The following is a 26,413-nucleotide window of genomic DNA, read 5'->3' on the forward strand; positions in this document are numbered from 1 at the left end:
ATTGTTACAAACGCAAGTTTTATTTTTCTTCTATTATAAGACCCTTTGGTGCATTAGTTAGAAAACGCTCAAAAAAAGTAGTAGTCCTTCTTTAACTTATGTCTGCGTTGTTTGCATAAATCCATGGCTTTATTAAAGAGGCTCTGTCACCAGATTTTCAAATCCCTATCTCCTATTGCAGCAGATCGGCGCTGCAATGTAGATAACAGGAACGTTTTTATTTTTAAAAAAACGAGCATTTTTGGCCAAGTTATGAGCATTTTTATATTTATGCAAATGAGCCTTTCTTATTTCCAACTGGGCGTGTATTGTGTATGTACAACTGGGCGTTTTTACTTGTTTTACTAGCTGGGCGTTGTGAATAGAAGTGTATGATGCTGACGAATCAGCATCATCCCCTTCTCTTCGTTAACACCCAGCTTCTGGCAGTGCACAGACACAGCGTGTCCTCGCGAGATCACGCTGTGACGTCACTTCCTCCCACAGGAATTTCATCGCGTCGGATGAGCGAGGACACGCTGTGTGTCTGTGCGCTACCAGAAGCTGGGTGGTAACGAAGAGAAGTGGATGATGCTGATTCGTCAGCATCATACACTTCTATTCACAACCCCCCTTTTAGTTTAGGACTACTGAATATTTTTTTTTTCTTTTTGCTCTTAAAAGGGTATTCTGGTTTCAGCAAAAGATATATATAGATTTTTGGTATAATAAAAAGTTAGCGGTTTTTTAAAATGTACCTCTCTCCCGGTTTTCCAGATTTCTGCTTGCTGTCATTTAATAGGACCTTCGTTGTTTGCTTCCACTGGATAATGTATGTGGATGGGGTTTCAAAACCCAATTTGCATGTAGTGGAAAAAACCTGTGCAGAATTCAGGGCATGCTGCATATTTTAAAATCTGCAGCATTTCATTCATTCAGTCGCAGATTTTCACCGTGGATTTCATTCTTTGCAATCCATAGGCCTAAATTCCGCCTCAAAATCAGCATGTAACACATTTCGCGCAAATTCGTTGCAGATTTGCAAAAGAAAATATCCGCCATATCTGAACTAGAATATGTGTATCACAGCTAAAGAATTTAGCATCTGTGTTTCCATCACATGACTGAGAGACTTCTATCCACTGGAAGTAAACAATGAAGGTTCCTATTGAATGGCTGCAAGCAGAGATCTAGAAAACGCAAAGGAATTTATTAAAACTTTTTAATTTTACAAAGAATAGCTTTCATTTGCTGAAACCGGAATTCCCTTTTAAGTTATCCTTGGTTCATCTTCTATTATGGTTTGGGATCCCTAGTGGTTTTTCAGCATTGTTTTGGGGGAGGTTAAAATGTTGTGGCCAGATGTTTATTTGGAGTTTTACACCATAAGGTTTTCAATATAATTTAAAAGCGGCTGAATGAAATGCTCGTATAAACAGACCGTAACGCCATAAAAAAGTCTGAAGCCGGCCTAAAGCTGCCCATACTCATTAGATGTATGTCGGCCGAACCCGCTGATTTCGGGGGGACGGCTTACCATCTAATGTGTATGGCAGCGTCCTGACTCCTCTGACGGCAGGTTTCTGGGGAGAGAACGGCCCGGCATGTTGAATTTCAACATGCCCAATACTTTTGTTCGTTTGGAGATAAGCTGCTGCGAGACTCCTCCCTTCTCTCTATTGAAAGCACATGCATGCTCCGAGAAGCCAAGTTTGCATGTGGATGGGGGAGTTGTTAAGAGTAGCTGTCGAAAATTCGGCTGATAGCTGTGTATGGCCAGCCTAAGGCTGGATTTACACGAACATGTTCGGTCCGTAAAGGACGGAACGTATTTCGGCCACAAGTCCCGGCCCGAACACACTGCAGGGAGCCGGGCTCCTAGCATCATAGTTATGTAAGACGCTAGGAGTCCCTGCCTCTCTGCAGGACAACTGTCCCGTACTGTAATCATGTTTTCAGTACGGGACAGTAGTTCCACGGAGAGGCAGGGACTCCTAGCGTCGTACATAACTATGATGCTAGGAGCCCGGCTCCCTGCAGTGTGTTCGGTCTGGGATTTGCGGCCGAAATACGTTCCGTCCTTTACGGACCGAACATGCTCGTGTGAATCCAGCCTTATACTGCAGAGATGTAATGTGCAACCAATGTAGGCACAGGCCAAGGTTGTGATCAGCTTTAGATGATGGAATCAACATTTGAGTGCCAATCAGTCTCTTAAACACTGGGGCAGACGTTTCAATATATTTACACTCGTTTTCTATACAATGAAAAATTGGTCTTCTGGCGACAGGCCATATTTATAAAGACCCTGCGGCTCTTTTTTCTACACGTACGACTGTGTTGGAAAAAGTTGATGGGACTATAGAGTTGGAGAGCGTGTGACTCCTTTACTAATAATAGCGCTTTTCTTTATTATGTGGCGCTCACAGCGTGGGATAGAGATAATAGCACAATGCTGGCACGACGGGCCATCAATAATAACTTGCCCCTCCAATGTGTGTGCGTCTTATACAAATCCAAAAATCTTTCTGCAACGTGTCCCAATGTGTTATGAATGTGATCTCTCGTATTACGTCCTTCTCTTTCCGTGAGATGTACTTCATGGTGTCCACAATGTCCCTTCCTACTAGAGTATACAGATGGACAGTCATTGGTAGCGGATGTTCTTGCACAGATTCTACCATGGAGGCTGGAGGAGCAGATTATAACCTTTGCTGATATATAGATAATATTTTACTTCTTCCGTCAAAAGGGAAATGAATGGAAAATAATTGGGCATTTCCTATTTACTTTCTCTGTTTGCCAACTGTAAAGAGATGTGGGAGTGCCCACTAGATAAGTGCTGACGGCTATCAGTCTTGTAGCTGTGGTGGAGTTTATGCCACCCTTTTCTGCCCTCCCATCATGTCATAAGCTGAATGCCCTTGTTAATGCATTATTTATGTGCTGTAATCTCAATCCTGCAGCATCCTGTTTTCATGGCACTTCAGTACAGTTCAGACATTCCTCCATTTCTGGATGCATATTCTGCTCTGTTTACAAAAATTCTAAGGCACTAATTTCCTTTCTGGGTCTCTTGTATGCCAACGGGCCTTTCACACCCAATCTATCCTGAACAGATCATTACATCATGTGCGGAGCTTTGAGTTACGAATACGCCCAGGACCTGATAAAAATCCACTATGTATGCGACCAGGAGTCACCGGGAAGAGAATACTTATATTTCATAAAATAGGTTCAAGTTCCCACAAGAAAATAAGAAGAAATAAGTCTGGTAAAACGAATTCTGATGTTCATATAATTCCATTTTGGCTTGAATTAGTAAACTATTACATTATTCATCCGAACCTGACCCCCTCGTTCTGCAGCCTCCCCCACACTCCTTGCACCCTAATGCACTTCATGTCTGTCATACACAGATACTGGCTGGTGACCGGCTCATGCTGCGTTGGGTACTATCCCTTTTAAAAAAAATAAAAGATGGCTGAACAAGCACTTTTTACATTTTGGGTCTCCTCTATTCCCTCCTAGATTGTAAGCTCTTGCGAGCAGGGTCCTCACTCCTCTTGTGCGAATTAGTTTTGTCACTATGTAATGTCGGATATTGTCTCTACATGTCCAACCTGAAGTGCTGCGGAATATGATGGCGCTATATAGACAAGTATACTTCGTAGGGGTTTTACACTTATATCAACTAGACATTTAATAAACGTGTTGGTGGGTTTTCTTTGCTTGGATGCCATTCTAATCCCAACAATGGTTGAACCGCCATCAATAATGGCTTGATTTGTTTTATTTAGAGTAAGGGTCCTATTACATGGCCCGACGTGGGTCGTGTAAAGGAGCGCCGATCAACGAGACAATTCACGATAGGCGCTTTTTTGCTACTTTCGCAAGGAGATAGTATGGGGATGAGCGCTGGTTACTCCGATCGCTCGTCCCCATACATTTCTATCATGTCGGCAGCACGTATCCCTGTTTACACAGGGAGATGTGATGCCGACAACGATAATAATAGTTTTGCCATTTAAAACGATACGATCAGCTGATGTACGAGCATTTGCTCTTTCATTGGCTGATCGTTGCCCTGTTCACACAGGGCAATTATCGAGAACGAGTGTTCTGCGAACGCTCATTTGCCCGATAATTGGCCGGTGTAAAAGGGTCTTAAGAACTTCTACCCGACTGGTGATGAAGAATTGTTAGATTCGCAGATTAACAATATAAAATGAAAAGTAACGGAGGTTGTGCCTCATCTCCAGGAGGCCTTGGACTATATAAAGTGCAACATTTTTTGTCCACAAGTGCCAGTATTTTTAAATATAAAACTTCTTTCTTTCTTTTTTCAGGTGTATCGGGTAGTTAGTATTTGTGTAGGAAGCCCACCTGAAACTTTTACATGGGAATTCAGAGACAAGGAGAAGATTTATCACAAGATTGGACCAGTGACGCCCCAGGATTTTTATAGAGAACATGTAAAACCACTTTACAATGTGGAAGACAAGGTGAGCTCCTATGGAAATTTACTAAAATAGATGTGAAATAGAAGTATAATGTAATTAAAAGTATCTAAACAAGCAGCAGTCCGGCTTTATCTAAAGCCACCCAGCTTCTGTGTCTGAGATGGGGAAGATTGGGCTTTTATGTTGATGCTGCTGCAGTCCGCGCTAATAAACCCAGTCAAAAAGCCAAAGCCACACAGGAATTACTTAACCTGTTCCTGCCCCATGACAAAAACGTACGCCATAGTTGGCTGTCGGTTGCAGCACCATGATGTACATTTTCATCAAGATGATCGCAGGACATAACGCTGATCCCAGTTGTTAACCTTTTCATTTCTGCAAACATAAGCACAGGCAAAATTTGCTGGCATGCAGAATACCATCGTTATGTTAGTAAAATAATAAAATGTAAAAGTACCTATATGGGACAAAATAAATTTCAACTAAAGTTTTATAAAATGTTAACAAAACGCAAAGTTTTTAAAAATAAAATGCTTTATCTAATAAAATACATATAAGATTAAATAACCCCCACCTATTTGGTATTCCCATGAGCGTAACGTCCTATACTTATAAATACATACACCTTTTTTTAGGTCAGCGATGAACGGGGTAAAAAAAAGGAAAGAAACATGGAGGAGGAGTTGTTGTATTTTTTTTTTTTTTGTCTCCTTTACCCCAAATTAATTTAATAGAAATGTAAACACTAACATATACCACAACATAGAATTAATGGAAAGCACTGACTGGCATAAATAATGAAAACCGTGTCAATGTCCTGGAGTGGCCAAGTCAGGACCAGACCTGCATCCGATAGAGAATGTGAAAAGATTGCAGAGTCCACATAAGCAAAGATGATTTCTATGTCCACATATAGGATCCGCATCTACATCAGCTTTGCATATGAAGACTGTAATTCAAGTCTATAATTGCTTCCAGAAGTGCCTGTACTAAATATTCCATTGGGGAGGGGTGGAAAGTTGTGATTTCAATTATTTCGAGTTTAATAAATGTAGATCACTTTAGAATACTTTTTTTTTTTTTAGGCACAGTGTACACAAGCCAATACAATAGTCACACACTTAATACCTTAAGTAATGTAGAATTCTAAATAATTGTACTACTTGTTTTCCTACACTTTGTGTGTCTATGATTTCTGGTTATATTTCTAAAAGCTGATCCTGTGTATTCTGCACTAAGAACGATATGTGCCGGAGCAAGCCGAGAAAACTGCATCCTGACATGAACGCAGTCAGCACCCGCTTTGTTTTATCAGTTCTTCCTGGCTCAGAGATTATGAAAACAGCCATCCCACCCATCCACTTCCCATTATGTTGTTTGTTCACCAGCATATCTCTCAGAGCCATCATTCAGACGCACATATTGATCTGGTTTGTCACGAAATATGTCAGACACATTTCATTTATAGTCCACTTGTCGGGAACATAATGTATTGAACAATAGGTGGCAACAAGCAAGTGGTTGCTTACTAAGTCATTTAGAACAAAGTAAGACTCGCTGTATACTTAAAGCTACGGTAAAGGTCCCCATATCATGTGTGAATGTTCTCTTTTTTTTTTTGTATATATATGTATATGTATATATATATATATATATAAATAATATAATATAATTTATTTATAGAGCATTGTTTATATACATATATCGTTTAGATGTCAGTGACAACACCTTATCCCTGCGTGATCATGGAGATCTGTTGTCGTGAAGAATAAGGCTGGCCATACACATTATATTGCTGTCCGACAAATGCTTTTTTGGCCGACAGCTATTCGTCCTGATACCCCCATACACATTCACGCTTTGCGCGTATTCTGATTGGGTAAAGGAGAGTTATGGGCCTTTTACACCGGCCAACAATAGGCCGGTGCAGCGAGCGCCGATCAACGAATCATCGCTGCTCCTGTCACCGGGAGCTATTGATGGGGACGAGTGGTCGTTACTCCGATTGCTCGTCCCCATCCATTATTATTATGTCAGCAACGGGTCCTCCTGTTTACACAGGGAGATGTTCTGCCGACAAAGATAATCCTTCGCTTTTTAAAACTATACAACCAGCAGATGATCGCGCGTTTGCTCATTCATCTGCTGATCGCTGCCGTGTTTACACAGGGCAATTATCGTCAACGAGCGTTCTATGAACACTCGTCTGCCCGATAATCGCCCAGTATAAATGGGCCTTAAGCGGCTGCAAGACACCTCTGATGATGACTTATCTTCCCTGAGAACAAAAGTATAGGGCATGTTGAAATCCAACTGCCCAAATCTTTACACTTCCAACATCTGAGAATCAGACACCCCCATACATGTTAGGGGGTTGGCAGGTCTTCAACCCCCCCCCCCCCCTCAGTCTGTACAGAACTCCAGTAAATTAGAGATAAAGGTGGTCCCGCTGTGACTGTGTCCTTTGAGTCGGTATGTCACACATGTCCTGAGCATTGCACAGACTGGGAGGCGAGTGGGGTGAGATAATGCACGGGCGCACCCTAGTACCACCATGACAAGAATTGATGACACTCTTGGATAACCGTTTGAACGTCTCCCATAAATTCAGACAACCTTTATTCTCCTCTATTGTACAATTGCTTTTAAAGGGACTGTGTCGCTAGAATTTTTTTATATTTTTATTCAGTTAAACAATTAGTATTTGAGTGATTACACATTGTTTTTATTTTTTCACAAGTCAGGAAATATTATAAATAAGATTCTAATTTATAACATTTCCATGTGCTGGGCACTAGAGGGGGCAGTTCCCAAAATTGCAGCATGGTCAATGTGCTGCAAATTTGGGGTGGACACACTCTCTCTAGTGTCCTCACACAATCTCCCCTCCCTTCTTCTGGCTAGTGCCAGGAGGAGAGGGTTGAATCTTCAAACCTTCTACACTGTGTGCCGCCATTTTCTGAGCGACTGCACAGTATAGGAGGATTAGATACAGGGCTCAGCAGACAGTATCACACGTACATAAAACACACATCACATACACAAACATAAATTACCTGCCGCCTCCGCTGGTCTACGCTCCTATTCCTTGCGCCTGAACATATGGCCGGAAGCCGCGGCCGGAAGTCGTCATCTGACTGTCCGGCAGCGCTTCCGGTCCACATGAAAATGGCGCCGGATTTCGCTCTGCAAACTAGCTTCGTTTTGGTCTGTGTGGGAGCTGCGCATGCGCCGTTCCCACACAGACGGCAGATGGCGTACACAAACGGCTCCCGTTCGCATTCTCTATGGGGATGTATGTGCCGTATTCCATCTCTGTATGTGTTGCTAATCGACACATACAGAGATGGAAAAAAAAATGGCAGCCCCCATAGAGAAGTAAAAGTAAGAACAATGTAAAAAGTAGAACATGAGAACACAAATAAATACAATTTATGTTAATATCATATTATAAGCAATATGATAAAAAAATAATAATAATTCATGACACCTTCCCTTTAACCCCTTAAGGACACAGCCTGTTTTGGCCTTAAGGACACAGCCTATTTTTTCAAATCTGACATGTGTCATTTTATGTTGTAATAACTCCGGAATGCTTTTACCTAGCCAAGCGATTCTGAGATTGTTTTCTCGTGACACATTGGACTTTATGATACTGAAAAAATTTTGTCGTTAAATTCAATATTTATTTGTAAAAAACACCCAAATTTAGAGAAAATTTGCAAAAATCTGCATTTTTCTAAATTGTAATGTATCTGCTTGTAAAACAGATAGTTATACCACACATAATATTTACTAGTTAACATTTCCTATATGTCTACTTTATGTTTGCATCGTTTTTTGAACGTCCTTTTATTTTTCTAGGACGTTACAAGGCTTAGAACTTTAGCAGCAATTTCTCATATTTTCAAGAAAATTTCAAAAGGCTATTTTTTCAGGGACCAGTTCAGTTCTGAAGTGGCTTTGAGGGCCTTATATATTAGAAACCCCCTATAAAACACCCCGTTTTAAAAACTGCACCCCTCAAAGTATTCAAAACAGCATTCAGAGATTATTTGAACCCTTTAGGCATTTCACAAGAAATAAAGCAAAGTAGAGGTGAAATTTACAAATCTCAATTTTTTTTTACTAAATTCATTTGTAATACAGTTTTTTCTGTAACACAGAAGGTTTTATCAGAGAAATGCAACTCAATATTTATTGCCCAGATTCTGCAATTTTTAGAAATATCCCACATGTGGTCCTAGTGCGGTAAAGGACCGAAACACCGGCCTCAGAAGCAAAGGAGCACCTGGTGGATTTTGGGGCCTCTATTTTATTAGAATATATTTTAGGCACCATGTTAGGTTTGAAGAGGTCTTGTGGTGCCAAAACAGTGGAAACCCCCCAAAAGTGACCCCATCTTGGAGACTACACCCCTCAAGGAATTTTTCTAGGGGTATAGTTAGCATTTTTATCCCACAGGTTTTTTGCTAAATTTATTGGAACTTGTCTATGAAAATGAAAATCTACTTTTTTTCTGAAAAAACATACGATGTTTTCGTTTTTACAAGGAATAAAGGAGAAAAAGCACCCCAACATTTGTAAAGCAATGTCTCCCGATTACGGCAATACCCCATATGTGGTAATAAACTGCTGTTTGGACCCACGGCAGGGCTCAGAAGGGAACGAGGGCCATTTGGATTTTGGAGCGCAGATTTTGCTGGAATGGTTTTCGGTGCCATGTCGTGTTTGCAAAGCCCTGGAGGGACCATAACAGTGGAAACTCCCCAAAAGTGACCCCATTTTGGAAACTACACCCCTCAAGGAATTTTTCAAGAGGTATAGTTAGCATTTTTAGCCCACAGGTTTTTTGCTAAATTTATTGGAACTGGTCTGTGAAAATGAAAATCTACTTTTTTTCTGGAAAAACATACGATGTTTTAGATTTTACAAGGAATAAAGGAGAAAAAGCACCCCAACATTTGTAAAGCAATGTCTCCCGATTACGGCAATACCCCATATGTGGTAATAAACTGCTGTTTGGACCCACGGCAGGGCTCAGAAGGGAACAAGGGCCATTTGGATTTTGGAGCGCAGATTTTGCTGGAATGGTTTTCGGTGCCATGTCGTGTTTGCAATGCCCTGGAGGGATCATAACAGTGGAAACTCCCCAAAAGTGACCCCATTTTGGAAACTACACCCCTCAAGGAATTTTTCTAGGGGTATAGTTAGCATTTTGACCCTACACGGTTTTTGCTGAATCTATGGGAATTATGCTCTGAAATTGAAAATCGAAATTTTTTCTAATAAAATGTAGTTTTAGTTCAGATTTTTTCATTTTTACAACAGATAAAGGAGAAAAAACACCCCAATATTTGTAAAGCAAACTCTTCTGAGCACAGCAATACCCCATATGTGGTAATAAACTGCTGTTTGGACACATGGCGGAAGTTAGAAAGGACCGAGCGCCATTTGACTTTTGGAGCTCAAGTTTTGCTGGAATAGTTTGCGGCCCCATGTCACATTTGCATAGCCACTGAGGGGCCAAAATAGTGCAAACCCGGCAAAAGTGACCCCATTTGGTAAACTACACCCCTCAAGGCATTTATCATTTGCATGGACATATGACAGGACTTAGGAGTGAAAGGCGCATGTGAGACCAATTTTGGTGATTTTCGCAGCATTAGCCCACAACGGCAGGGCTCTGGGGTCAAATAGTAAAACAAACCCCCAAGTAGTGACCCCCATTTTGGAAACTGCACCCCTGAAGGCATTTTATTAACGGGTGTAGTGAGCATTTTGACCACACAGGTTTTTTTTTTTTCTATAATAAATGAATGCTCAGTGGATGGTGCAAAATGAAAATTGCAAATTTCCACAGGTATGTGCCATTTTAGTGCACAATATTTTGTGCCCAGTTCGTGCCACTGAAGACAAATACCTCAAACTCTTAAGCGGGTTCTCCTGGGTATGGCGATGCCATATATGTGGACGTACACTGCTGTTTGGGCACGCTGCAGGGCTCAGAAGGGAGGGCGCACCATTTGGCTTTTGGAGCGTGGATTTTGCTCGCTAGTTGTTTTGTTTGGGGTTTTGCTGGTATTTCAGTTTATGATGTGGGGGAATATGTAATCTGTGCGGAGAACATCAGGGCATAATAAGAGGGTATAATAATGGTGTAAATAAATAATAATCCGCAGGTATGTGGCCGGTGTCACACTGATAAATGGCGCCCGATATTATCCGCTTTTGGATACTTTGCACATTTTGCATCGCCATATTCTGAGAGCCAAAACGTCTTTATTTTTTTTCCCCGGAGCTGGGTGAGGGCTTATTTGTTGCGGGACAATCTGTAGATCTCATTGGCACCATTTTGGGGTACATGCGATTTTTTGATCACTTTGTATTTCATTTTTTGCGCAAGCCAGGTGACCAAAAACCTGCAATTCTGATGATTTTTATTATTTATTTTTTTACGGCGTTCGCCATGCGCTATGAATGATAATTTTACGTTATTCTGCGGGTCGGTACGATTACGGCGATACCATATATATATAGTTTTTCTTATGTTTTGCAGCATCTGCACGATAAAATCACTTTTGTTTCAAATAATTTATTTTTGGTGTCACCGTATTCTGAGAGCCATAACTTTTTTATTTTTCCGTCAAAAAAGCTGTGGGAGGGCTTGTTTTTTGCGGGACGGGCTGCGTTTTTTAATGGTATAATTTTGGGGTACATGCAACTTTTAGATCCCTTTTTTTATTCTGTTTTACAAGGGGTAGTGACTAACAAACAGCGATTCTGGAATCGTTTTTTATTAAAAAAATTTACGGTGTTCACCGTACGGGTAAAATAGCGTGATATTTTTATAGCTTGGGTCGTTACGGACGCGGTGATACGACATATGTGTACTTTTTTTTTTGTTTTTGTTTTTTCCTATAATAAAAGACTTATTATAGGAAAAAAGGCTGTTATAGTGTTTTTTAACATGAAACTTATTTTTTTTTACTTTTTTAGAACATTTTTATTAACTTGTTTTAACTTTTACTTTTGTCCCACTAGGGAACTTGAAGGCATGAAGCCCTGATCGCTATTCTAATACACTGCACTACCTACATAGTGCAGTGTATTAGAGCTGTCAGCTATTCACTGACAGCAAGCCTATTAGGCTTCGCCTCCCGGCGGGGCCTAATAGGCTTCCGTACTAGGAAGCGATTGTTAGGCTATGGTTGCCATAGCAACCATCGGAACACTCGCGGGTGCCGATGGTTGTTATTAGCAATCATAGGGTACGATCTAATCACTTAGATGCAGCAATAGCTGCATCTAAGGGGTTAATCGGCCGGATCGGAGCCTTGCTCCGGTCCTGGCCGTTAGGGCACGATGTCAGCTGTGAAAAACAGCTGACACACCGTGCCCGTGGCAACCATCGTGGTTGCCGACAGGGCTACAAGCCACTTCGATGCATCGATCACGTTTATCGATGCATCGAAGGGGTTAATCGGCCGGATCGGAACCTAGCTCCGGTCCTGGCCGTTGCAGAGGGGCGTCGGGCAGTTGATTCCCGGCGGTGATAACGCTGGCTCAGCTTCTGAGCCAGCGTCATCACATACACACGTCACAGAGCTGTGATTGGTCAGTCTGCTTTGACTGACCAATCACAGCGATCGCCGGCAGGAGACCGCTGTGAATGGTCCCCTGCCGTCTTACTGTGCCGATCAACTGTCATAAACAGTTGACGGCACAGTTCTGTCACCTTGTCCTTTGACAGGGTGACAGTTTTTAGCCAGGACGCACCGGTACGTCCCTGTGCCTTAAAGCACTTCAATGCAGGACGTACCAGTACGTCCTGGTGCGTTAAGGGGTTAATATAAAGCTTAATAGACAGAGAAGACTTAGAATCAACAGGATATTCTATATAACATTGGAGGGAGTGCTCCATGCATCATCTGCTATCAAGTCAATTGCTTTTGAGCAGTATCTTGTATTTTTTCATTAATTTCTTTTCTCTGAACTTCGTGTTTCTTTCTCACTCCAGATCTGCCTTGTGAATGATCCTCGACCACAAAACTCTTTTGAGAAACTGTATACTGTGCAGTTCCTTGGGAATATGGTAGAAGGCAGGAGAACACTGTATAATAACCAGCCTATTGAAGTGTTAAAAAAGCTGGCAGCTGCCTCAATAAAGGATGGAGAGGTGGGTACAGTAATTTGAGCTTGGTCATCCTAAATGAATACAGCTGCACTGCTATTTCTGGGGAAAATTTAAGGGGGCGCAGCATTTCAGCAAACACCGTAAGCTCTTACGTTCTGCTCGTCGGTGGGGGTTCTGGTGGTCGAATATCCACATATACGCACATTAATGGACTACCATAAGGATATACTATTACTGCGTATTCCTGGAAAATCTCTTTTTGCCGGTTGGTCACTTGTGATGGCGAGATAGGACATTCGGCACTTTACCGAGATATCTATTTCAAACCCGCTGTTTCCACAATCTATCAGATGTGAGAATCGGACAGTCATTTAGACAATTTTTTTTGTAGCTGTCTGAGGTGGCATTCCTATATCTTTTATATTATCTTTTTTTTTATTTTTTACCTCATGTGGACGTTTGTGTATTGATGTATTGTCTTTTGTCTCATTACTATTTTTATCTGTTCTTTTATAATAGGCAGTGTGGTTTGGATGTGATGTTGGAAAGCACTTTCAAGGAAAACTAGGAATCAATGACTTGAACATGTAAGTTGGATCAAAAAAATCCTAACGTTTATTAAAAATGAAGTCCAATTTTAACCAGGACTTTCTGCTTCTGCAGTAAATAAAATTACTATCATGGGGTTGTCTCACGATCTAAAGGGGTTGCCTCACGATCTAAAAGGGTTGTCTCACGATTCCACATATCTCTATTGGATAACAATTTTTCTATTGGAATTTTTTTTTAAATGATGGTCCTGTGTTTAGATATTCCTGTTAGATACTTGTTTTGGCATCCCCTTTTGTCTTGTTTTGCTCTCCGAACATCCACGTAATGTGTCCATAACCGGTGAGAAGAAGCCGCTTCTAGTGCGCTGATTCTTATTAGTGGGCGTGCACCATAGCAGGAATCACTCCAACGCTCGTGTGCTGGAGGATCCTGGAAGCGAGACTTGAGTTTCTAGTCATGTGTCCCCACCAGGACCGGACACCTTAGGTATCTCAAAGGGAATAGAAAGAACTGCAGGGGGCGCCATAAAAAGTATGTAACCACAATCTCTAGATACAGGAGCATTTTGTTTTTTATTTAATCAAAAAGATTTTATGTTTTAGTTTTGTATGATCTAACAGAAAAGTGTAATATTTAATTGTGGGACAACCACTTTAAAGTAAATGTGAACTATTGGGTATAAGTTCTTATCTTTTGACATGTTATAGAAGTCGCTTTCACTACAGTCAGTGGCCCGAACATCACCCTTTATATGCCAAAGAGTCGCATATGTAGATTTAACTGTGGTATGTTAGAAATTCCGCTTTGTGTATCAAAAGCGAAATTTTGATAAGTAAAAGCAGCCTCACTGCCCACAGCAGCCAGTCAGAATCCAGTGAGTATTTTCTAAAATTCTCCTTGTCAGTGGGACGTCACTACACACTCTTATACTGGCCGATCAATGCTTCGACAAGAGTAATGGTGACGCCCAGTTGTCAATTTATTTACACATTTCCAGGAGAAATAACAGAGGAGCAGCATAACAGTTCTAAGAAAAGATGCCCCCGCATTGATATTTCCTAGGAATACGCTACCTTCTTATGAGTATTTTAATCATTTCACATCCCTCAGATTCTGAATTATTCATAAATGTTACATATATCCGTGTATCTAGAACGTCTATTATTATTCTGCTCTGCATCCTTATCTCATGTCTCTCCTACAGCTTTTAAATATACACTAATCCTAAAGTAGATAAGAGAAATATGAGTCTCTGGTCAAAAATGTAATTCATCCTATTCTTTGTCTCAAGCTGTTGAATTCTTAAATCGTACTTCCATGTTTAATACTCCTCTTCGCATATATTGGGCAGTTTTTAGAACATTAGGTGCTTTTTTGAATCTGTTAGGTAATAGCAGCATTGTATTTTTCATAACAAATTGGGGGAAATATGATGACGGTTGGGGTCTTGGTCAATTTGGTTTTCCCACTCCAAAGGGTTTTATGAACTGTCAAAGGACATATCATAAAACACTGATCGTGAGGGTCCGCTCTATGTGACCCCCATTTGTCCTGAGAACCAGCCAGTGTTACTCCCTTCATCTGGTGGAGTGCAGGTGTGTTCGTTTTCCAGCAAATTAATGGAACAGGTTATGTAAAGTGTTATGTAAAAATCCTATTCACAGAAAGTGTGGGTCCTAATGTGTCGTAAAAACCTCTTTTAAGCCTCATTCACATCTGCATTCAGTATTTCCGTTGCTCTGCTCGGTCATAGGAGCAGAGCAATGAAAATGCCGGACAAATGCCAAGGGAACCCATAGACTTTATTGGTTTCTGTCAGGGTGTTCGTGGTTTACCGAAAACAATAGCGCAGTGTGATGCGCTATTGTTTCAGGTAATCTCGACCGGATTCGCGAAGGAGGCCCCTAACAGAGACTCCACCGCAGATATGAAGAAGGCCTTAAAGATTAATTTTAAGCACAGTTTGTTTTACATTTTAGTTTTTTTTTGTGGCAAATAACTTCAATATCTTGTTAAAATTTTTGTTGTTTAATCCAGATTTGACCATGAGCTCGTGTTTGGTCTTTCTGTCAAGAACATAAGCAAGGCAGAGAGACTTATTTTTGGAGACTCTATGATGACACATGCAATGGCTCTGACTGCGGTCACTGAGAAGGTAAAATGTTAAATTCTTGATTTATAGCAAAATATATACATAATAATCTTAATCATAATTTCTGCAAAAAATATGATGGCAGAAGGGAGAGTGGAACAAAACCTATACTAGTAACATTGTACATTTTTCTTCCAAACATGTAATATGTATATTATTAATCCACTTGTATTTAAGAAATCTTTACAGCAGAACAAAAAAAATTATTAATTCTTGTTAAATTTGTTATTCGTTTTTTGTATAGACGGAGTAAATCACATAAAATACAGAGTGGTACAAATATCAGGTTCGATATGTGCCCGGCATTACTACATTATATGTGCATGTAAACTTGGTTCCAGGCACGCTGACTTATGCCGTCTTCTTTCTTTTCTCAATCTGCTAAGTTAGACATATTATCACCAGTTATGCATAAAAAGCCTCCCAAAAGTGCTTAAAGAATATGTAAACCTATGAACTAATTTAAAAAATAAAAATAAAACTATGCATTATGTGATTTTTATTTCAAAAAAATAATTTTACATTTGAGATACAACTTCTGTGTAGCATGTATACATAGAAGCTGTATCTTGCCGTAAAAGCCGAATCCATCGGCTCAGCTGAAAGCCAGTCATGAACTTAGATATGATCGACACCCAGGACAAGCTTTTAGCTGAGCCGTGAGTCCTGCTGTCCTGACGCATTTGCCTTTGATGGCAAGATAAAGTTTCTATGTATAAACGATACATAGAAGCTGTATCTAAAAAAAATAATATTAAAGAATGGCTTAAAATCACCTAATACATATTTTGTTTTTTTGTTTTTAATAAAACAAAGTACCAATGCCCTGCTGTTCCTGTGCTGACGCTTTCCTGGTCGCCCGCTGGTCTCTGCTCTTCTAGCATCAGCAATACCGTGTGGACACGAAATGTGATTGGTAGAGCCAATCACTGGCCGCATCGTTGACGTCAGGAGTGTCGTCACACCACCACTACAGCTGGTAATTGCCTGCAGCAATTGCATATTATGTCGATGTGTCATCGCTAAAACTGGAGATGGAGAGACCGATGGGCGACCAGAGAAGCGTTGGCACGGGAGCGGCAGGGGATTGGCAAGGCGAGTATTACTACTTCTTTTGTTGTTTTATACTCAAGCAAGCTGTATGGAAAAAGTTTAATGGGGTTGCAAAACCTCTATACTAAAGTATTAAACACAGTCTTCAGTACATACCGAAAGCTGGAGCTGCTTTTCTCCGCCTATGGGAGGGTCAGCTCACTTGTCTTCCTGTTTCTTACCCTGTAACAGGTGTAATGTAACATGAACAAAATCTCTTTTCACTCACACACTCGCTGTTCTCCCTATTGCACTACAAGGTTTGTCTGCAGGAAGCTTTGCCTGAGCGAAGCAGGACACAAATTTCTGTACAGTACTTGTGGGATGGGGGGGTGTAGCATAATTCGTATACTGGGAAAAGAGCTGTGAGAATAAACTAGTCATGGACTTGACTCACATCTCCATATGTGAATATATAATTAGAATATCATCAAAAAGTTAATTTATTTCAGTAATTCAATTCAAAAAGTGAAACTCCTATATTATATAGATTCATTACACACACGGATCTATTTCCAGCATTTTTTTTCTATTAATGTTGCTGATTATGGTAACAGTTAATGAAAACCCAAAATTTAGTGTCTTAGAAAGTTAGAATATTCTATAAGTCCAATTTAAAAAAAAGAATTATTTTTAATACAGAAATGTTGGCCCACTAAAGAGTATGTCCAGTATATGCCCTCAATACTTGGTCGGGGCTCCTTTTGCATGAATTACTGCATCAATGCGGCGTGGCATGGAGGCGATCAGCCTGTGGCACTTCTGAGGTGTTATGGAAGCCCAGGTTGCTTTGATAGAGGCCTTCAGCTAGTCTGCATTGTTTGGTCTGGTGTCTCATCTTCCTCTTGACAATACCTCTATGGGGTTTAGGTTGGGCGAGTTTAAGGGCAATCAAGCACAGTGTATACTGTGGTTATTAAACCAGGTATTGGTACTTTTGGCAATGTGGTACATACTTTTCAGTGGGCCAGCATTTCGGTATTAAAAATCATTTTTGAAATTGGGCTTATATATTATTCAAATTTTCTGAAAGTGTTGGAAATAGATCCCTCTGTGTGTAAGAAATCTATATAATATATGGGATTCACTTTTTTAATTGAATTACTAAAATAAATAAATTAACGAATTAATTATTGATCGAATTCATTGGGAAGGACGTGTGTGTGTGTGTGTGTGTGTGTGTGTGTGTGTGTGTGTGTGTGTGTGTGTGTGTGTGTATATGTATACACTACCGTTTAAAAGTTTGGGGTCACCCAGACAATTTTGTGTTTTCCATGAAAACTCACACTTATATTTATCAAATGAGTTGCAAAATGACTAGAAAATATCGTCAAGACATTGACAAGGTTAGAAATAATGATTTTTATTTGAAATAATAATTTTCTCCTTCAAACTTTGCTTTCGTAAAAGAATGCTCCATTTGCAGCAATTACAGCATTGCAGACCTTTGTTATTTTAGCTGTTAATTTGCTGAGGTAATCGGGAGAAATTTCTCCCCATGCTTCCAGAAGCCCCTCCCACAAGTTGGATTGGCTTGATGGGCACTTCTTGCGTACCATACGGTCAAGCTGCTCCCACAACAGCTCTATGGGGTTGAGATCTGGTGACTGCGCTGGTCACTCCATTACAGATAGAATACCAGCTGCCTGCTTCTTCCCTAAATAGTTCTTGCATAATTTGGAGGTGTGCTTTGGGTCATTGTCCTGTTGTAGGATGAAATTGGCTCCAATCAAGCACTGTCCACAGAGTATGGCATGGCGTTGCAAAATGGAGTGATAGCCTTCCTTTTTCAAAATCCCTGTTACCTTGTACAAATCTCCCACTTTACCAGCACCAAAGCAACCCCAGACATCACATTACCTCCACCATGCTTGACAGATGGCGTCAGGCACTCTTCCAGCATCTTTTCAGTTGTTCTGCGTCTCACAAATGTTCTTCTGTGTGATCCAAACACCTCAAACTTCGATTCGTCTGTCCATAACACTTTTTTCCAATCTTCCTCTGTCCAATGTCTGTGTGCTTTTGCCCATATTAATCTTTTCCTTTTATTAGCCAGTCTCAGATATGGCTTTTTCTTTGCCACTCTGCCCTGAAGGCCAGCATCCCGGAGTCGCCTCTTCACTGTAGACGTTGACACTGGCGTTTTGCGGGTACTATTTAATGAACCTGCCAGTTGAGGACCTCAGAGGCGTCTATTTCTCAAACTAGAGACTCTAATGTACTTGTCTTGTTGCTCAGTTGTGCAGCGGGGCATCCCACTTCTCTTTCTACTCTGGTTAGAGCCTGTTTGTGCTGTCCTCTGAAGGGAGTAGTACACACCGTTGTAGGAAATCTTCAGTTTCTTGGCAATTTCTCGCATGGAATAGCCTTCATTTCTAAGAACAAGAATAGACTGTCCAGTTTCACATGAAAGCTCTCTTTTTCTAACCATTTTGAGAGTTTAATCGAACCCACAAATGTAATGCTCCAGATTCCCAACTAGCTCAAAGGAAGGTCAGTTTTATAGCTCCTCTAAACAGCAAAACTTTTTACAGCGGTGCTAACATAATTGCACAAGGGTTTTCAAGGGTTTTCTAATCATCCATTAGCCTTCTAAAACAGTTAGCAAACACAATGTACCATTAGAACACTGGAGTGATGGTTGCTGGAAATGGGCCTCTATACACCTATGTAGATATTGCATTAAAAAACAGACGTTTGCAGCTAGAATAGTCATTTAGCACATTAACAATGTATAGAGTGTATTTCTGATTAATTTAATGTTAACTTCATTGAGAAAAACTGTGCTTTTCTTGCAAAAATAAGGACATTTCTAAGTGACCCTAAACTTTTGAACGGTAGTGTATGTATGTGTATATATATATATATATATATATATATATATATATATATATATATATATAATTTTTTTATTTTTTTTCTGAGAGCTAGCCATTCAAATTCTTTCTCAAAGCGTTTCCAATCATTTCAAGAAAGGCTCAGTCTGGGTTTAAATATATATATCTTTGGTTTGTAAAAGTATTAGGTTTCATATTGCATCCTTAGGCACAGCTCTCAAATAAATGTGGACTAAAATACAGGGAATGTGCGTTTTGGCATTTATATGTGTGTTTCATTTAGTTGATGCTAATGTTCTCTTTAGAGGCTTTAAGCAACTTTTATCTTGAGACGTACCCCCTATACACTTTCCCTCACTCCCACATTACCCTGTAGAATATTTTTTTTCTATTTATTATGACAGAGAAGAAAATTAGGGCGCTTGTGCTTGTGAATATATTGGCCTAATGAGTGTTGTATGCTGAGAAAAAGCCCTGGGAGGAGATTCATTAAAAATGCGTTTTGTACTCTGACCTCCTGGCTTGTTATTCTTCCCAGTCCGATAGTAACAGAATGCAGTACTCCCCTGGTTCTTATCTGGATTATCTAATAAAAAAAACATAAAGCCAAATGAAAAAACTTTGCTGGGAATTTTTACTGCCCAAATAGAGACGTTCAAAGATTGAACAAAGTTAAATCCGCCTTTGAGCAACTATGAGATTAACTTGTGACTCTGCCTTGTTAACTCTGGTACTTCACCTAATAGCATCAAAGACTCTGGATAAGCTGCCACTCCTGCGTGATGGGGCGATCTGTTCTTCCAGGTTACTTGTTCTTGTTTTTCGAAGCTGCTTTTTACAAATCTTGACTGGTTTTACCATTTAAATGTACTGATCTAATTTGATCGGTATATAAAAGTTTAATGTCTGGCATGACTATGACCGGGATAAAACAATGTATCTCTGCTTGGAGTAACACTTTTCGCCTAAGTATAGGGAATTGCTTATGCGGAAATTCCCTAATACACTGCCATTCCTGGAAAGAACAGTAGACTGACAGCCCGTAGTTGGAGGACAGGTTTGAGAGCTCTTAAAGAGGCTCTGTCACCAGATTTTGCAACCCCTATCTGCTATTGCAGCAGATCGGCGCTGCAATGTAGATTACAGTAACGTTTTTATTTTAAAAAAACGAGCATTTTTGGCCAAGTTATGACCATTTTTGTAGTTATGCAAATGAGGCTTGCAAAAGTCCAAGTGGGTGTGTTTAAAAGTAAAAGTCCAAGTGGGCGTGTATTAGGTGCGTACATCGGGGCGTTTTTAATACTTTCACTAGCTGGGCGCTCTGATGAGAAGTAACATCCTCTTCTCTTCAGAACGCCCAGCTTGTGACAGTGCAGATCTGTGACGTCACTCACAGGTCCTGCATCGTGACGGCCACATCGGCACCAGAGGCTACAGTTGATTCTGCAGCAGCATCAGCGTTTGCAGGTAAGTCGATCTTACCTGCAAACGCTGATGCTGCTGCAGAATCAACTGTAGCCTCTGCTGCCGATGTGGCCGTCACGATGCAGGACCTGTGAGTGACGTCACAGATCTGCACTGTCAGAAGCTGGGCGTTCTGAAGAGAAGAGGATGTTACTTCTCTTCACAGCGCCCAGCTAGTAAAAGTATTAAAAACGCCCCGATGTACGCACATAATACACGCCCACTTGGACTTTTACTTTTAAACACACCCACTTGGACTTTTGCAAGCCTCATTTGCATAATTACAAAAATGGTCATAACTTGGCCAAAAATGCTCATTTTTTAAAAATAAAAACGTTACTGTAATCTACATTGCAGCGCCTATCTGCTGCAATAGCAGATAGGGGTTGCAAAATCTGGTGACAGAGCCTCTTTAAATGCATAGCTGGCTACATATTTACTGTCATAGGAATTTAGGAACGTTTTTTAAATTTTATTCATATAATAATAATACATTTTATTTAAATAGCGCCAAAATATCAGACATTACATAGTGACAAATGAATTCACAATTCAAACAAGGGGAATGGGGGCCCCGCTCGCAAGAGCTTGCAATCTTTTAAATATATGTGATGTTCTATCGTTTTTATGGACCCCATTTATCAAAAAGCAGTGATTACTCGGATGTTCTAGCGGTGATAGATAATTGGTTATCAACTCTCTGTTGTTCTCTCCTCTCCCTTAGACCAAGTATCTTCATGGTGCTCCCTTAGTTAAAATGTCAGAATCTGTACATTCTTAGTAGTGAGATTCCTTCTCTAAAGACCAGGGGAGGAAATTCACTACAGGGCGCAGGGACGTGTTATCACTTGGTGGTCCCAGTGCAAAAGTTTCTTCATTTGGGCCCCCCCCCGTTCTGAACAGACTGGAACACTGAGGGTTAATAATGTCTGTTCCCTGTGATCGAGCTGCACTGACGGCTGTGAGTACATTTTCTGTAGTGTCCTGTAATTATCACGTGGTCTGCCACGCATCCCTGCTCCTAAATCTCCTTTCTCCTTGGCACCCTGCCATTTCGCTCAGATGGCGTGGCACCGCTACTTCATGTCAGCGCTGGGCTCAGAATAATTTGACGCTGCGATACTCCTAGCCTTGCCATCTGGGAAACTGTCTCCCTCACGACCAGGAACGCTACAGAGTGTCGACTGCGCTATTGATTCCATCGAAAAAAACATAAACCTGCCGGAACGGTGACAGACGGACACCATTAGCAATGTTTCCGTCACCATTGATATCAATGGTGATGCAAACGGCAGCTGTGGTTTCCGTTTGACTTTCCGTTGTGGGATTCCACTACTGAAACCTCAGACGGAACCCCTGAACGGAAAGCGAACGCTGATGTGAACCGGCCCTAAGTGGCGCAGTAGCGAGCCACACGCCTCTGTTTTAGAATTACAGGAGGGAAAACGGTCTGATCGACACAGAAGAGGAGAAAGAAGACAGACAATAAAGGTGAATGACGCAAGGGCTAACTGGACACATACACAGAGGAAGACACGCAACAATGCGGCTCTCTCCTCTGTCTTTGGGGTCTGCCCCCAAACCCCCTTACAAGTTTTCACTGAGGACGCAAACACAATTGAAAATGATTCCGCCACCAGGGAGCCTGGTTCAGGTTTACTGTTTGCCCTATGGTTAAATTGGCCCTGACTGGTCGTGCCTGCTGTCATCTCTGGACTGTTAGACCGTTTGAAATGAAGTCCTTAATAAAGCAGATACAATTTTTAAATGTTTATTTTTTTCCCACTCAGAGTTGCACCTGATTTCCAGGACATATACATATATAGCTGCAGAAATCTGAGTGTACATTGTTTTCTTACATTACCAACCACACATACATTTATACACAGCGAGCATGAGCCATTCATGAAGGAGTTGGAGTCAGACAGTTGAACAATAGAGGAGCTGGAGTCGGAAGTTTGGCTTTTCGATTCCACAGTCCCGGTTATCTATATTAATAACAGAAAATTACGGTCTAAGCAATTCCCTATACACTGATGCAAAGTGTAGTCGAAAGTGAAGTTACGTTTTAAGATAAAATAATGAATCAAAAGTATATTCCTACTAAAGGTAAATCGTCAGATTTCTTAAGCTTATGTTTACACTGTCAGGATCTGTTTAGTTGCATAAGCCACATACTGTAAGGAAATGGATGTTACTGAACACGGTCGGCTTGATAACCTCCATGCAACAGAAAATCCGTGCCCCTATTTGCAAACGGGAAATGTAATAGGAGCTAAAAAATAATGTGGTGCTGGGCCTTCGTTAATATGCCACTCAGGGCGAAAACTATATTTTTAATGCCTGTTACCCAGAATACTGGTGTAATTGCATTATTGCATAAAGTCTTTGATTCATATCCCCTCTTGATGCTTCTTTCAAGTATATAGTAGGTACACACTCCTGGCAATATTTCCTACTATCCCTACTATCTAACCTTGTGTACTACTCTGATTTTCCAGGATAGTCAAGAAGGAGAATATGAGAAATGGCGAGTTGAAAACTCCTGGGGAGATGATCGTGGAAATAAAGGTAAGTCTGGATTGGTTTAGCCATGTTATTTGAAGACATTGTTATGCATGTTGTGGAACGTCAGGCACTGTGCATAGAATGATAAAAGCCAGATGGAGAGGGCAAAGGCATACATACCATAGAGGCAGACCATGCCGGCTGCATTGGGTCCGTTAAAGAGAGATGGGCTAGCCCTGGTTGGTCCTATGCCCTTTGCTATTGGGTGGTGAGAACTTGTGCAGCACTCCCCTCTCCAGAGGAACTGAATTGTTAGCAAAAAAGATGGTGGGGAATTAGCCCACTAGTCATGGGAAAACTATAGAGGGGGAAACAAACACCAGGCCCTTCTCTCCTGGATGGCAAAATTCAGCACCATATTGGTGGGCCCAGTTTGAACTTTGCTATAGGACCCTCTCTCCTCTATGTATGCCACTGGAAGAGGGTACAGTAATGGTACACAAAAAGGAACCAGGTTTGTTGTGACTTGGTCAGTTGTCTACAGTCAGAGCCACGATATTGGGGTTCAGGTAATCTGACTAAGTCTTAGATTCCTCAATAATCCAATGCTTTTTTGATCTTCCATCTTCCATCGTTGCAAAATACTAAACAAACTTGTGTTGGATAATTTTACTGTATCAACCTATGACCATGTATTTGTGAAAGGATGTGTACATCACATTTTTTCTCTTTTACTTAGTGCATGCATATCTAGAAGTGTATCGTCCGTTCCTTTAGTTATTTGTATTACTCCACCTTAGGCAAGTGGCAGTAGGCCTGCACAATGATTATATTATAATAAACACAAAAAATAGAAAAAGAACACAAAAGATTTATAAACTCTTTGGTCTTGACACCATTTGCTGATTATCATTGAAGTCTGGAAATAAATTGAAGGATCTTCTTCCTAAAAAAAAAATAATTAAAAATAGTTTTCTAGTTCATTTGGTGTAACAAAGTGTGACGGTATATGTTTGTTTTTATGCCATCCCTTATGTAAAAGTATATATATATGTAACATGATGGCTTTGACATTTTGGCTACACTTGGCTAGATAGTTTTATTTTTACAAACCAAGGATACAATGTCCTGATAGGTATGTAATGAATAGCAGATCACAAATACAAGGGAGAAAAGAGTATTGAAATAGCTTGTACATTTATACGTTCGAGCGAGCATGGCCTGGATAAGTTCTAATCAACGCTAAATCCTCAAATCCCTGCAATCGGCTTCATTAATTAGTAGAAGTTCCACGGCTGTAGCCCAGACTGTCTGGAATGGACCTCTGCAAAGCGCCACAGAGATTAACGGAAAAGATTCCTTCGCTTATTATTGGATACTCCTATGTACAGCTGAACTTTTCTTTGAAGCATTGCCAGCACATACTGTATATTGGATGACCATTATGATTTTGACTTTACAAACTATATGACAAGACGACAAGCTTCTCTATAATCATTGTTGTTTTATTCAATTTAAGAGTAACAACACTTTCACAAATCTTTTGAGAAGTTTGGATCAGTGGGGGTCCGGGTTCTGACATACGCACCGTTGCTGAAACTAAGGTGCAGAATCGCTCAGCTGAGCACCCTGCACCTTCGGCTGTGATCCGCTATTTTCGTCAGACTGAAGACGGGCTCACATAGAACGTCTATGGGTCCATTTTTAGCCTAGAGGGGAGGGCTGATCACATTTCATCTGATTGCTTCTCCATCCTCATTTCTGAACTGGAGGGGGTCTAAACCCCACGGACCCCTACCGATCCAAACTTCTGATATGTGTGACGTCAAAGGTTTTGTGAAAGTGCAGTTACTTTTTAAATGGAATTATGATGATGTTTTAAAGTGCAACACTGTAGATCACCATAAATAAGGGTATATGTAAGGACCCGTTTTTGGGTAGCCTGCACATTTGAGAGAATTCTAGAAAAAGAATTAATATGCATTCGGTGCTGTAGCTGGAGGCACATGTTCTTGGAATTATCACCCGCTAATTAAAGGACATTGTTCTCTTTTAGATATTACTAAAGGAGAACCTGTCCCCTCCCCTAAGGCCTCATGCACACGACCGTAGCCATGTGCACGGCCGTGATTTTTGGGTCGGCCGGCCACGGAGTGTCAGCCGCGAGCCGCCCGCAAATCGCGGGCTGTGCACATGGCCGCGGCCATTCCTTTCAATGAGCCTGGACCGCAGAGCACGGCCGTAATAAGGCTTGCCCGTTCTTTCTGCGGTCCGGGCTCTGGGGCAATGCACGGACCGTGGAAACCACGGTCGTGTGCATGGCCCCATAGGAATGAATGGGGCCACAATTCTCCTGTGGATTTTCGGGGGAATTGCGGTCGCAAAAGCACGTTTGTGTGCATGGGGCTTTAAACGTATGTTTTAGAATACATCTAGTTTGCTCTTGTTGCTTGCTTAGACCAATATAATAAATTGATAATAAAATATCTAATAATGGTGATCTAAATGGCAGCTTATTTATTTCTGTTACTTATAGAGCGCCAACATATTCCGTAGTGCTATATAGAAGTTGTCCTCACTTGCGGTCCCCAGTAGGGCTCGCAATCTAAATTCCCAATCTGTATATTTTTGGAGTGTGGGAGGAAACCAGAGACTGGAAAAATCCATACAAACTCTATGCAGGTTGGTACTTGGTTGGATTTTAACCCAGTACTCCAGCGCTGCAACGCAAGAGTGTTGACCACGAGCCACCGTGCAGCTGGAAGCTTGCTAAATATAAACTTTCAAGCTAACTTCATCTTACCTTTTTTACATGACCTCTGCCATGTTTGACCAAGCAGCAATAACTTGTGATTTGGGTGATATAGAGGGTTATTTAGTATACAACCTCCGCCAGTTTTCTTATCATTACTGATGTCTACATATGAAAGCCCAGTAACATGACTGCAAGGGAGGCCTGATCTAGCGCACTTCTTTTCCTCCATTTATCAGAAGTCGCAGTTTTTGCTTATATTATCCATTACTAAAGTTTGAAATGCATTGCTAACAGCGTAACAATGGAGAACGGAATGAACTTCCTCTAAAATCTGACTGAGAACGAAGGAAAAACAGTGATTTCTGGAAACCTTCACCTGGAAATAGGGGGCTATCAACTCACGAAAATTTTGTTTAGTTGGGTGACAATATTTTGCTGGTAGCGCCCTTAGAGCAACAAAGATAAGGGCATTAG

At 40.9% G+C, this 26,413-nt stretch overlaps 1 protein-coding gene across 1 annotated transcript in view; it reads left to right on the forward strand.

Annotated features, from left to right (window-relative positions):
* BLMH (bleomycin hydrolase) overlaps window positions 1-26,413 on the forward strand; it is a 50,763-nt gene that overhangs the window by 20,892 nt on the left and 3,458 nt on the right. Inside the window, exons 7-11 of the mRNA XM_075854326.1 lie at window positions 4,329-4,484; window positions 12,463-12,621; window positions 13,099-13,166; window positions 15,169-15,286; window positions 23,178-23,247. Of these exons, the coding sequence (XP_075710441.1) occupies window positions 4,329-4,484; window positions 12,463-12,621; window positions 13,099-13,166; window positions 15,169-15,286; window positions 23,178-23,247 (571 nt within the window). The remainder of the gene's footprint in view (window positions 1-4,328; window positions 4,485-12,462; window positions 12,622-13,098; window positions 13,167-15,168; window positions 15,287-23,177; window positions 23,248-26,413) is intronic.

This window comes from Rhinoderma darwinii, chromosome 2 (assembly GCF_050947455.1).
Source record: "Rhinoderma darwinii isolate aRhiDar2 chromosome 2, aRhiDar2.hap1, whole genome shotgun sequence".
Lineage (NCBI taxonomy): Eukaryota > Metazoa > Chordata > Amphibia > Anura > Rhinodermatidae > Rhinoderma > Rhinoderma darwinii.